This window comes from Rhopalosiphum padi, chromosome 3, assembly GCF_020882245.1.
Source record: "Rhopalosiphum padi isolate XX-2018 chromosome 3, ASM2088224v1, whole genome shotgun sequence".
NCBI lineage: Eukaryota > Metazoa > Arthropoda > Insecta > Hemiptera > Aphididae > Rhopalosiphum > Rhopalosiphum padi.
The window spans coordinates 39909424-39925039 of record NC_083599.1 but is presented as its reverse complement, the minus strand read 5'-3'; the positions used below and the strand labels follow the sequence as shown (position 1 = coordinate 39925039).

At 26.7% G+C, this 15616-nt stretch overlaps 1 protein-coding gene across 1 annotated transcript; it reads right to left on the bottom strand.

The window, feature by feature from the left end:
- Positions 1 to 4118: 4118 nt before the first annotated feature.
- Positions 4119 to 12090, bottom strand: LOC132926536 (actin-related protein 2). The gene is made up of 9 exons (XM_060990896.1): positions 11595 to 12090; positions 10621 to 10731; positions 7567 to 7646; positions 7352 to 7487; positions 7077 to 7286; positions 6867 to 7016; positions 6663 to 6756; positions 6021 to 6205; positions 4119 to 5950 (listed from the first exon to the last, which is right to left on the bottom strand). The coding sequence occupies exons 1-9, from the start codon at positions 11640 to 11642 to the stop codon at positions 5780 to 5782; spliced, it is 1185 nt and encodes a 394-aa protein (XP_060846879.1). The 5' UTR covers positions 11643 to 12090; the 3' UTR covers positions 4119 to 5779.
- Positions 12091 to 15616: the final 3526 nt, after the last annotated feature.

Below are 15616 nucleotides of genomic sequence, written 5' to 3'. Positions count from 1 at the left end.
AACGGTCGTTAGTTCATAACTCCAAACTTGGTGCAGGGAATACGAGAGTAGGTAAAGTCACGGACCGCTGCTCAACCAGAAATATTCTAAACTATTAAAATATATGATGAAAGTGTTGGATGATTAACTCAGTAAGATGTGTTTTTTGAGACAAAATAATTGAATATTTTGCATTTCCACTAAACAATGTATGTTTTAATCTTCCACTGACTTAAATGGTTCCTTTTGAATCGATGAAGGGACCTAACTTGGCTATCGTTATCAGTTCTATGGAAGCTTGATTATTGACCTGTTTATGTAGGTAGGTCCGAATGTCCGATAGATAGGCCCTTTGCGTACACAAAATAGCTGCGTTCAGTGCATGGTCGTATTCCATTCGAGTGCTTGGTCCGCTGCTCTTAGGACTATTCCGACGACGTGCGAAACGAAAACAGTACATGAACACACGTTGCATTTTGGTTAGCAAATAAAAATTGGTTGCGTACCTCAATGGAACAAGATAGATTTTCAGATTTGTCAATTATTAATATTGTAAGAAGTATTTCGAATAACATATCAGCTGATGGTGTATTAAATTAATTTGCTAAAAAATATTTTAGATTAAAATTCTAATAATCAGTAGCTTATTAAAATGTTTTGCATTGCTTTCATTATTTTGGGTATGTATATTCCTGAAGTCATAAAATTGTCTGAATTTTCGTATAAAAGAATTCCCAAAAATTGGTAAACTACAAACTATTATCATAAGTTTTTAAAATGATACAATCAGTATTTTAAGAATTGAATGGTAGAAAAAAAATAAAGGCATTTACTACATATAATTGCGATTAGAATACTGGTAAATTTGAAAATCGAGTAAATTATTATGAATTATAATGACTTCTATGAATACTTTTAAATGATATTCAATCTTATTTTTAATTATAATAAAGAAATGTTTAGATCGGCAAAATTTAAAATTTAAATATTATTAAATTTTAAGAGCCAATTTTTTTTCTTTATTTTTTGATATCAGCAACATGCGAGCGATAATTGACCCATCTTTTTTTTAAAGAAATATATCAGTGTTGTTTATTTGGATTTGAGTGTTTGAAATTTTTTAATTTTTGTTAACAAACTAAACTACAGCACAATATATATATATATATAGCTTCGAGTAAGCTAAGGTGCACGAGCAAATTAATCATTAAAATAAATAAATTAACAAAAAGCACCATGAATTTCCTTTGTTGATGAAGATTTAAGTACGTGATCATTTTTTTAAATATCTAAAATCACCTTGATCAAAATTAAAAAAACTAATAGAAGTTTAAATATGTTTTCTAAATCAAAATTTACCAAACACATATTACAAGTTTTTTTCGACCTGCTTCGATCCCCTTAATAGGCCCTACTTACAATTTAACATAGGATATTTGATATTTGATTGATGCTGTAAATACCTAACATGAGATCTGACATACAACATAATCTTAAATTCTTAACTGATACTTGTGTAAGTTACCATAAGTAAGAACTATTATATTTATATTGTGATAAAATAATTATCTTTATTTAACAGAATACCTGTAAAAACTATACAGATAAAAATGAATAAATGGACATACTTGGCTGATAGAACAATATATTTAATCCTTGTTTGCACTCCTGAATGTGTTCCACTCATCACAGAAGCTACGTCGTATCCCTGGCCTTAACATTTTTTAATATCTAAACCAAGTTTCATTAAAACGTCTTGAGTAAGGTTTACATATAATCAACCACCGATAGAAATAAATTAAAAATAGTTTCAAACCAAAATTCAATACACCTTTTGAAAAAAACAAATTTCACGAAGTATCTATTTTATTTTATGTTACTTTGATTTTTAATATACATAATATCAGGGCCCAGGGCCCCCGTACAATGCACTGCTTGCATTGGTGGATAATCCGGCACGGGGTCAGTAACTATGGGTACAATTAAATTCCTATCACTTAAATGTTTTTTTAAGTGGTATCATTATTATAGTGATACAAACTTATATAGTATTAAACTTATATTATAAATAAAAACAAATATTAGGTACTAGTGTTTTTTAAGACAGTAGGTAATTCAACTTCCCCTTTCACCACCATATACATATGTTAAAAATTACAATTTTATTTACTGACTTTTAAATTTATTAAAATAAAATTTGCATATAAATAATATAGCAAAACAATTTAATATGAATTCTTTATTAAGTAATGCGCTTTTTTTTAAATTCAACAAACCTATCCAAAACAAGGGCACAAGGTTTTTTAAAGATTGATAAATCCAATTCCTTTTCACTTAATTTTTCCTATAATTTTAACATAAATATTTATTATAATATTTATCTATTTTATTTATTATAACTCGATTCGCGGCTACAACGTTGGTATTACATGTAGACATATCGCATATTATACACGTATAATCATCATTCATCAGTGTTCGGAACGTTCACTTAAAAAATGAATTCGTTCACGTTCACATTCGTGTTTTTTTCAAACGAACGCGTTCACGTTCTTTTAAAAAATGAACACGTTCATTGTGTCGTTTGTTTAATTTTTAAAAATTTTTTTTATGAATCGTTAATATTATTCGTATTATTCTTACCTTTAAATTTAATAATAACCAATAGGTGAATTTACTGTAATATTAAAGCTAACATCACAAAACGTGTTCTGCTAAACGCAAATTTGTTATGATGTACATTAGTAAGATAGAGACAACACATGAGGGTATGGCGTCCTCTTATACTTATAATGTGTATAGATTTTACAAATTGCCAGTTGAATTGTTTTTCATAAGATATTATTAAATTTTGTTAATTATTGTTATCCATGTAATATAGATCACATACTTATAGGCAGTGAGGTAGTCCCTATTTTTGTGCGCAGTAGCAAATGACAAATACCTAGACAAAATAATGTTGATGTTTACTAGTTACAACTCTTAAAAGATGTTTGTCAAGATATGATAAAAAAAAAAAAATGGGCAAGTGTGTAGTAGCAAAATGTACAAAAAATATGTACTTACTGCTTATAGCGATTGAAAACAGACAGTATTTTTGGAATAATAATAATATAAATGCGACAAGCGTGCATAATAAACGACTATTTTAGTGTAAGAGACATTGCCAGACTAGAAGGGTAACAGTGTAAGTGGAGGTTCTGAGAGCATATTTCATAATATGGGTGAGTTATTATTAATAATTGTACTAGTTATTTCTTTACCAATATTATTATAAGTGTTTCCTAACATGAGCTATTTGCCAATTTGACAATAATATCCATTATTGTATGACATTAATATAATAAATACCTATGTACTCTAATAAAAAATAATCATTAAATTATTAATTTGTGTCCAGATGTAAATGATTTATTAAAGTTTTGTAGAATAACTAATTATATAATAAAAAAAAAATTGTTCTCTTCATGATAAATATCAATAAGTCACATTGATTAAATTATATACATAGAATAATTAATTTTTTTTAATGCAAATAATTTCTAAATTTAGAGTATTAATAAGTTTAAAAGCAAAACTATAAGTTATGAAAAAAATAACAAAAACAAATGTATAATTCTAGTTATAATAATAAATGATACTATAAAAATGCTTTTATTTGCCCAAGATAAAATCTAAACTATATTTAGCTTAGATCAAATTTTATAAAAAAATGTTTATCATATTTTAGAATCAAAAAAAGTATTTGAACATTGAATATTTGGACGTCGTCATAATAAGTTCTTCAATGTTAGTATAGAGTAGGTAACTAGGTAATATATTTTTTTTTTTAATAAATTAACTTAGTCTACTCTGTCATCACCACATTCTTTCAATGAAAAATAAAACAATTTATTAATGTATAATAGCATTATTTAATCTAAAGGATGAGCAAACATTTAAAAGTATGAAGTAATGGATCACTAATATTTATAAAATTTAAATGTTAATTTATTAAAGATTCAGATACAGATAAAGAATATTTATTTAATTTACTAATTGTTAAAATGTGTTATCTACAAGGACGGATCCAGTGTGAAAATATGATATGTATGCAACACAAATATTTATCTTGTAAATTTTTAAATATTATGCAAGTATTTAATTCAACACTTGTGTTTATTGTTTTATAACCATTTAAAAATTTTGAAATATATGTATAATAATAAATAAAAAAGCTCCCTGGTACAATTATTCTTTTTTAAACATGCCATATTTTACATTGCTTAGAAAGGAAGTCTAGGAAAACTTTTAACGATTTCTTACTTTATAAGTATTTAAATTTCTTCTTATAAGTTTAAAGTACATAGTTAAAACAAAAATTGTAAACTAAAAAACTACAATTAATATAAAACTAAACTCATTGATATTACAAATATAATAAGTATTAACTTTAATACACTTTTTTTATTGTTGTTATATTGTAATAAAATATAAAAAGATATTAACTATAACACATTACATTTTTATGACATTGTTAAATATAAAATTCTAATCATATTTTATTTTTTTTTCATTATTATTTTGATAAACAATTATATTTAAATAAATTTGATCTAATTATAATTTGTTTAAATTTTCAAAAAAAAAGTTTTAAAATGTCAAATGTATATTTGCTTTTCTGATTATTTTAAATAACAATTATTGAGTTAACTTTTACAAACCAACATAAATTAAACACAAACTTAAATGGAAATTATGTGAAAAAATAAACCATGAATACAATTTTAATCAGAATAGAATCAAAACTAAGTTAAAATAATTTATGTATTTTATATCTTTCATTTGCTTGGTGTTAATATATTAAAACAATATATATGAATAAAATATTATTAAAAAAGTACAGTTAAAACTCAATTGAATTGCTCCAGTTTTAAGTTGACGTTATTTTATTGTTATATTTCTTATGGAAATTACTAATGTAACAAACCCTACTAAATGAAATTACAATATTTTAGGAATAATGTATTCAAGACATTGGTACATTGTCAAATTATTTTCTACGACAATTTTCTACTGTACAGCTTTTGTAGACATTTGATTGTATATTTTTTTACTTTTAAATTAATCTTATTGTAATTTTTAACTATAACGATTCAAACTATATCACTTATATACTTTCCTAATTGAAAAATATAAATGTTTTTTGATATTACATAATAAAATGAAATACACATGAAAGTTGACATAATAAATTAATTTAAAGGTAAAATATAAAAAATACGTTATTTAAAAAAAGCAAATAAATAACATGTATTGTAGAAAAAAATGTATATTGGTATTTGGTGTTCCAATTATATTGAATTATATAGTATAAATTAGTATAAATAGAAATTCTATTCCTGTTAACATTTAACTTAAACATAAATTGGCTTTGCTGGTATGTAAAAATAATATTAATTAAAAAATATAAACAATATAACAATAATATATTATAATGCGCCCACGTAAAAACAAAATAACTCATCTAAATAAAAGAATTAAGATTCTTATATTACTTTTACCTTTCTTAATACATAAGGCATATTTTAAATTGGAAGTAGATATTTTATATATTAGATGTTAAGCTTGTTGTTTTTATCTATAAATCTATGATTTAGATCATCAATGTAATTGTAATTTTTATAAAGCGTATCAATTTTGAGTTAATGTTCAATTTTACGAGCGCATTGTTTATTGTTTTAATAGGTAATAAATATGGGCTTTGTTTAAAAAAAATGTATTGCTTATATTTTATATTCAGTTATATTGAGATAACAGTTTATCCAGCTCTTGGCCCAAGCTTATCCAAAATAGATATTCCTCTGTCTTGATACTCTTCACGTGATAACCAAAATGATTCTCTATCCTTGGTTACTTCACCTAATACAGCTCCACCAATAAATACCATGTCTTTACGCAGTGGTGGATCTTCAATACGGATTTTAAGTTTCTAAAAATCAATAAATCATTAAGACATTTTTAAAAAATTAACTTCAAAAGTATAGTTGTAAATATAGTACTGATAAGGTAGTTGTATCGTTTTTCAACACTCGTTCCACATAAAGTTGTTTAATTTCACGTTCCAGTCTTGACGGTAGTCCAGGATACATTGTTGAACCACCAGAGAGCACAATATGTTTGTATAGTTCAGTTCTCATATCAATGTCAGCTGTTTGGATTGTATTAAACACTAGTTCTGCAATACCTGGCGGATTACACAGTAATTTGTATTAGAAAATTACAAAAAAAAAAAAGTATTTAAAATTAAATATGAAAATATAACTACAAGATAAAGAGAAAAATAATAGTTGATTTATATTTTTTGTTATTTTTATATAATAAATAAATCACTATCATAATATGATTATATTAATAAAAACAAACGAGTTTGAGAATCATGAAAAAAAAGATACTGATACTTATTTCAAACCTGCAGAAAATTGAATATTCTTTATCCAAAAATAATAATTCTTTCACAAAGATCTATATTTTTTAATAATTTATGTATTTAAATATTATAGAAATAATCAAATAATCAAGAACATCATGTGCCATGTACAGAAAAAAATATTTAATTTGTACAGATAATAAATATTAAATTGTAGATTTAGTTATATAGCAATGAACAAATAGATAAAGCAGCATTAAACTAATATGCGAACCTTGGCCTTCTACATTTATTAAATGTGGCTGGAATAATACTTCAGGTGCTTCAAATCTTTCACCACCAACTTTGATAACACGACCATCTGGTAACTAAAAATGTAAGAGATATTAATATAAAAAGTTTATAGTTAGTAAATGTGTGGAGAAAAATAACTTAAGAGCTGTAGATTATATTAAATAATTAAAAAAATATAACTTACTGTGTATGATTGCACAAGAACAGTAGTTTCCAAAGCTAATTTTTGTTCAGTCTCAATGTTGTATGCAACATAACATAATTTTTCTTTCATCATTCTAACAGTTTCAAAATCAGCTGAATGATTGAAAGCGTATCCTCTTAATAGTAACAACTGAAATAAATAATTAAGTTGCATTAATTTAATAAAATATGAACGTTTAAAAATAATTACCTTTATTAAATAACGGGTGACATCGCGACCCGCAATATCTAATCTTCGAGTTAAATGTGGTAAAACATATTCTTCATACACGGGGCATATATGAGTAACACCATCGCCAGAATCAACAACCACTCCACTAAGCAAACCTTGAGCATATAATGTAAGAATAGCTTGAACAGCTACATAAACAGCATTAAATTCATACTTTTCGAACATCACCTGGTGATATCACAATATATTTTTAATTTATATTTTAATACATTTATTTGCTTATTTATACTTACTTCTATCATTTTTTCTCTATTTTTTATTGGATTCATAGGAGGTTCTGTTAACATAATTTTACATTCTTTTGGATCTATGTTCATCTTTTTTGGTCCAAAAGTATAATCCCATACATGGCACATATCATCCCAATTCCTACAAATAATTTTATTAAGTATTAATCAAAAAATTACTAAACTCTTTTTAGTTAACATAACATTTTAAAAATACGAACCTCACAATTCCATTCTCCATTGGATATGTGACATCTAACATGGATCGTAACTGACTAGCTTCATCACCAATCATCAAATCCTAAAAAAATAATAACAATTAAGCTAAAGGTTATTTAACTAATGAATATAGCAATAATTCATGAGTTTGTACAAATATTTTATGTAAATAATTATTTTTTTATTGATATACAGTAAATTTCTGTTACAACAAAAAATCCCGTTATAACAAAAGTCATAGAAGTCTCCTGCCGAAAATTAGGGCTTATACAGAGCTTATTCAAATTTTCCGTTATAACAAAAAAAAAAAATTTGGTCCCTTGGAGTTCGTTGTAACTAGATTTTACTGTATATGTATATATATTATACATGATATGAATAAGGTTCAAAATTGGCTAGTTTAATATGTCTAGGTAAAATAAACTTTTCCAAATGAACAATGTATGATATATACATTAGTCAGTATGCAGTGAATAAAGCATTTTATTACTATGTATAATTATAAACTGTTAATCAGGGCATAGAACATTTCACGTCTTTACATATTTTTTAGGAAGCGGCATATTAAAAATCTAATTCGAAACAAATCCATTTCATAATATAAACAATTAAAATACAAAAATGTATATCATATATTTTTTTAAATTTATGTGATTTTATATAGTTAAATATTATAAGCAAATTAATGCATTTATGTTTATAAAACAATAGCACATTGTCGCCTTACCTATATTTTGAAATTTGAATTATACTATACTGAGTATTAACTGTAAATTTATTTTGAATGGCCAAGTTATATTTCATATTTTATCAACTATAAATGATTTATTTTTACTGAGAGTTGTCATTGCTGCTATTAGTGTCACATGTTACCATATCATTTTTTTTTACTTAAAAGTAAGAATTAGTTGTAACTTTAATTGTTATGGTAATAACTGGCCGAGCTTTACCTTGTAATTACAATTGAAGTTGCTCATTTGATAAAACATCCTAATGCTAATGATATTGTATTGAGAATACATGTGTTAAAAATACACCTTAATGACTGTGTTTTTGTTCAAGTTTTAATAATTATTTTTTTTATTCTAAATATTAATATTTAAATATTTATCAAACAAAAAATTATAGTTAGAAAATATTTTATTTTTTTTGAGCAATTATGCATTTTTAAAATTTCTATATAATATAATATACTTTCATATAAAAATAATTATTTCATAAATATGTTTGCATAATTAAATTTTTTTTAATGCATAATATGTATGCATACATTTTATTGTTATTTTAGTGCATAAAATTCCGAACCCTATTGATAATACTGATACAACACGATCAATATACCAAACACTTCAACTTGTTAAATTATACCATATTATACAGAATATACTCAGTAGAATTATAATTCTAGTAGCAAAAACCAAATCATATCATGCATTTACATTTATTTGATAAGCATTTACTTTTATATAGACCTTTTTATCTTTTAACCTTGACCACCAAAAAAATTTTAAATTACTAATTTATATATTATCCACAGCTGAATAGTTAAAGTAGATACTTTAAGAGGACGCTACCCACATTTGGTAGACAACACGTCTCTACCTTACAAATATATAACACAAAATAGAACCACTCAGGTTGTAGTGATAGTTAAGACTCCAAATTAATATGCAATATAGTTGAGAACATTATCTATGAACTATTGTTTTTATTTTTTTGATATCGGAACAACATAAAAAGTTAATCAAATTTGAAAAACACAAAAGTAATGGATTTTGAAACAAAAAGAACTTTTTTTGTATGTGTGATATAAAAAAAAAAAAAAATGAAAACAATGTTTTACGGCCAAAGTTCTTTTTATGTGGTGAATATTTTGCTTCTTAGTTATGACTGTTATGCCTACTCGGCTTTTTCTCACACAAAATAGTTTTTGGTATGTTTTACATTTGTAAGATGGAGACAATACATGCTGGTAACATCCTTTTAAAGTATGTACTTTAACTACTCAGCTGTGTATAATATACAAATTAATAATTTATCAAATAACCATTTTATAAATAATATTTTTACTTTATCTAATAAGTATGGGTAGCGTTCACCTTATCCAAATAATATATAACATTACTCATCTTTCATACTATGTTGTTTTGAGAATTGATAGAATATATTTCAGAAACAATATTTAAACTATAAATAACCATTTGTATTAACAGTTAGGTGGTAAAGCTTCTAAAAAAAAAGAATACATAGTACCTAACATTTTAGAATAATGAATTCAAGTTTCAAACTAGTTTCTGAAATTATATGAATTTAAATTTTTTTATTAAATATGCAGTTATAAACATCAGGTATAAATTATAATTTATAAAAGATGATTTAACAAAATAAATATTACATTAACACCAGAAATTAATATTGAATTATTTATCATTTTCAATCAAAACACTTAAATAATTAAAATTAAAACAAACTTTTAATAGATAGATTTAAACATTAAAATACAATATGTATTACATTATCTACCAATAATAACTATATTAATAACAATAACAATGTTATTCTTTCAATAAAATGTATCTTAAGACTTTAAAAAAGGTCAGAGCACTATTTATAGTTATTTATCTAACCCATCCATAACATAATAAGTATGTTTAAATCCAATCTTATGTTGTTAGCTTTAATATTAGAGTGAACAAAAATATTATAAAACTTAGTCAAGAATTTTTTCAGTATTTTATAATATTTCTATTTGTATGAAAGTATATAATATATTGCAATTTATGCTCATATATTGCAGAAAAATTTAAATATTGTAAAGTATAGTTTTCTAACTATTATTTTAAATTCTAATAATCATGATAAATATATATAAAAAGAAAAGTTAAAAATATTTTATACATTTAAAAATAAAATTGAATGAGTTAAAATATGATTATAAACACTTTTATAAGGATATAATAAACATTAATTAACCCAATTAGAAATTTAAATTAATAAAGCTTCAAAAAAATATCAAAAATAGATATCAAAAAATATCAATAATATTTCTAACTTACTTTAACTTCAATATCACCAATTTTGTTGTGTGCACGAATGATCGGTCGACCGACCATTGATGGAAATATATGAGCAGGGAAATTAGTGCCAGCATAGCCGCATTTCACAAACTAAAACAAAGAAATACTTTAGTATAACAGTAAATTGAAACATCTATTGTAATAAATAAACATTTAATAAAATATACTTTGATAAATAAAAAAAAAAAAATGTTAACTATTTATCTAATTGTTGTATCTATCTGCAAATGGGTAAACTCCAACTAATATTAGTTTAATATTCAATAGAGTTGGTCATAGGCGCCAGGTTTTCAAAAATCTATTGGGTGCTCATACCAATGTCAAGTAGTCGTGAGGGGCTTTTTCCCTTTCACTACCTATACCTATAAATATTTTCAATGGGTGCTCAAGCACCCGAGCACCCATGTACTTGGCGCCTATGGAGTTGGCTGTTTCAGTGGCGGCTATCCTATAGTAGAGGTGTAGCATCTTCTACACCTTTAATTCGAGGTGGGTGGGATGGGTTGTCTATGTAATTTTTCGTATGCGAATAAAACAAAATAATACTTTGGAATATTTTAATACTATAATACTGCTATAATAGTAACTATTTTTTTTTAATATGTTGAATAAACTATTCAGTAGATGGGATATGTTATAGGTATGGATGGTTATTATTGAGGGTGGGATATTACTTTTTATGTTTCGTTACACCTATATTTTTAAGGATAACCGCCACTGACTGTTATAATTTAATTACAACAGCTGTACTGTATATGGATTACAGTTGCTGGCAGTTTAAGGGACAACCAGACTGCATTAAAGTATAGGGTCTAACTTGGCCTAACCGCATATGGCTGATAGTGTCGATAGCTACAGTCAAAACATCAACGTCAAAATAAAAGTAACATATAAATAAGTAGTAGGAAATAGACGATTAAGAACCAACGTGGATATGGGATAATAACACTCACCCCAGTTCCGTTATCGCAGACGATGACTTTCCGGCCGCGACTGTCCATTGCGACAGTGAGAGAGTCGTTATAGTCCTTTGAAAACAGAAGAAAACCCGACGATGATATGTATTCCGTCTAATGCGCAAACTTAATCGTTTATTTTACAATAAACAACGACGGTATTTCATTCCAGCATTTCGAGCGGTTATCAAAGTCTCGGCCGTATTCTAGACGGTCTACTTTAGAATGCAGCGGTGCGTGCGTGCGCGTGTCCGGTCCGGAGATGACGCCGATCGTCTCGGCAGTCGGCCGTAAGTGCAGCAGCTACTAGCGGCGATTCGATTTAACGCTCACACGAACGTCGCGATTAAATTGTTCCGAATACGGCGCCAAGAGGTTTTTCGTTCAAAAACAGTCGTCAGTAGTCATCGAACATCTTCGTCCGATGTTTGGACGTGAGGTGTGGCGGGCGTTCCGACAAGGCGACCGGATTGATAACAAATGTAAGGAGCGTATGACACATACACGCTACGGTCGAGTCATTGGTCCGCACGAACGATAAGTGATAACAGCAACAGCCGAGCAGTAGTTGCTATAGACACAGATAATAAATTCATTATTATTTATTATATTAATATGATCGTTATTATTAATATGATTGTTATAGTAATGGCGTTGTGTTCGATTATTATTGCCTCAGAGTTAATAGTTAACAGTTTATTAGTTAAAATGGTTTGTACACCAATAGACTAATATAGTATTATTATTATTATTATTATTATTATTATTATCAAGCTCATTACTCCGCCGGCACGATGATGATGCCGATCTGTCAGTGACCGACGATGTGATGTTGGCAACGACTGATACTGCCGTCGGCCGCAGACACTGTCTACAACCGCCGCGTCTGCCGGCCGTATAGGCAACATAACGTGCAGCCAAATGTGTGTAGCGCAATCGACATTTAAAGGGGTAGCTGACTATGCACGCATCTAATATTAATATATTATACACGATTAGCATCGTCGTTATGGAGCGGAGACAAATTTCTTATCGTCCGACTGATATCGTCTGCAGATTGTAAAACGTTCTGATATGACGTTTCCGTTTGTTAGTCCAATTTCGGAAAAATATGCCATTTATGTTTTTTTTCTTTTTGTTGTCGTTCAATCCGGTCGACGGCCGGTTTATACAACACTTATGAATCATAAATTATGATCGATAGACGAGTAGGTTACACAAATGGTGTTTAGAATACTTGAATAATTATTATTATTGCACAAAATAACCTGCGACACACGTAAGTATATTTTTTGCAGGACGATGTACAATTCAGTTTAAAATTTAAAATTATTTTATAGCTGAATTTCGTCCAATAGTCGGTAATACACTTAATTTGAGTCCAATAAAACAGTTAGTTGATAGTGGATTGTTATTTTATTTACGTTAATAATTTTAAGTACTAGCAATATGAAATAACTTACTAATAAGTAAGATACTACTATGAGATTATTATTTTTATACAAATCAAACTACATAAGTAGTATAAGTGCATAGGCGTAAATTCGGATTGTTAGAAGAGGGGAAGGAGCTAACATTATAAACATAGAACAGGCCTCTTAGCCTCGGAAAAGGTTTTCGATCCTCGGCACCACAAATATCTAAATTTTGCAAAAATTGCAAAACTTTTCTATAAATACTTCAAAATTATTTATTTTATAACACCATACACATATTAATTTAATTATTAATAACATTTTTTTTATATCAATTAATTTAACATAATATACATTATACTTATGTTCATCCGCAAATGTTTTTAAGAATGATCTCTTTATTAATATTTTTTGTGTCGCATTTTTCTATGTACAAGATAGACACCTTATTGAATCTATCTTGTAACATATAGACGTTCGTAATCACTAATAATGTTTTTAATCGGTGCATAGCAGAGAAGCTTCTCTAACACGCGGAAGAACTAATTGGTAATGTTTAAGCTACTTTATACAAATAAAATAAAATTGGGTAAACATTTTCCTGGAAAATAAGATTTAAGTTATCAGCTGTTAATTCTTTTGAAGTACCATATGTTTGGATTATACGATTTTTACTTTTTAGTGATGATCATTTCAGCGTTCAATCATATTATTGTTATATTTACTTTATAATGAATAATGATCAATAAAATAAGTACTCAGTTCAAAATTCAGTTTCAAAAAGTTATCTATAGATGTTGCCATTTCTAAACTTTTAAACGAGAACCGTTTATTCATAATATTCCGAATTATACAATCCAATATAGGAAAATAAGCGTAACATCTGAAGTACCTAATCTTTTTTACTTTTCTCTAATTCAGTGGTCTTCAATCGGTCGGTCGCGACCCATTTTTTAGTCGCTATCAGTCTTCTTTTTAAAATAATAATTAAATTTAATAGATGAAATAATTGAAATAATTGAAAATACAGTTTATATAATCTATTCTTTAATATAATATTATAATGGTATTATTAAAAAGCAATAAGCAATCTTAGCTTTTTATTTGATTTTTCTACAAAGCTTACGTGCGTCGCGAAAAATGTAGGCCTAAAAAAACGGGTCGTGGGTCCAAAAAAGTTGAAGACCACTACTCTAATTCCTCAAAGGTCTTGTATTGAGCAATTATAGTTGTAGATATTCAAAACCTGCAAACTTGATAGACTATTTAGCTGTAATCTTTTTCTTTTATTACCTTTATTATAAATTATAAAGGAAATAATATACATGATTTAATGTTTATATTTATTTTAAGAGTATTATATCATACATATATACTAATCGGCTATCTTGCTTAAAAATTATAACAAAATAAATTGTATTATTTTCTCTAACAAAAAATCTAAATTTTTTTTGATAAACTTCAATATTTTAGGAGGGGGCTATAAAACTGTTTAGGGTAGATAGGTCTCCTTAAATCCCCTAAGCCCCACCAATTTACTCCTATAGTAAGTACGTGGTATAATCGATCGTTGTGATACTCGATAGACACATTTTTGAATACTTAAGAGAAATTATTGTCATCAGTTATCATAATTACCACAAAACTAAGTAGATATAGCTAACTAAGGCAAGTGTAAGCCCCCCCCCTCTAGAAAATGTATTACATTTTTTACCATAGTAGTGATGATGCTACTTGAAAAGTTAACCGTGTTTAATCGATTTTGAGTTTTGAAAATAAAATTTTATTTGGAAGGGCTCAACATTGTCTTACATGTTAGTACCAACTTGTATTACGACTATGCAAATCAATAAGTACTCGCGCGTGTATACCTATTTATTTTATACTTATATCAAATGGGTAGATATTTTCTTTCGTATAACTATTATTTACAATCTACATAATATATTGGCATATATTTCAGTATATTTTATAACCTTTTGTTTTTTTTTTTATGGGATGATTTAGTACCTTTGGATACAAATGTATTTATAAATAATTGTTTGCAAAAATGTCGTACCCTACTTATTTAATATTTATGCGCTTAGTTTTAGTCATGAACTTATAAGTGATTAATAATCATATTATATTATAAATTATAATATATGATAATAATGATGGGCCATTGGTTATATTATATTCTTTATTAATTAGAGCACGGTATTAATCTACATTGTGACATAAATATTATTTATCTATTATACGTTAGCGAGTAGATATGCGCATGTATACACATGTAGTGTGAGTGTGAGTGGTTTTATGATCACAACGTCCCTAATGTTGATAATGATGCGTTAATAAAAATGATTGCATAAAAGTGGAAAACAATAAATAATAAAACACTTATAAAAGGCCTGTTAATCATTAAGTATTAGTTTATGTAATTTACTTATGACTTATATATCTAGATGGTACGTATAAATAATCACCGAGGATATGTAAATAGTTAGTGCAATTTATAAATATAAATATAACTAGTAGTAAGATAAGCAACTACAATTAAATGCTAGTCTTAGATGTTTAAATAAAATATGATTCGCTTAGTTCATATTTATACTCTGACTC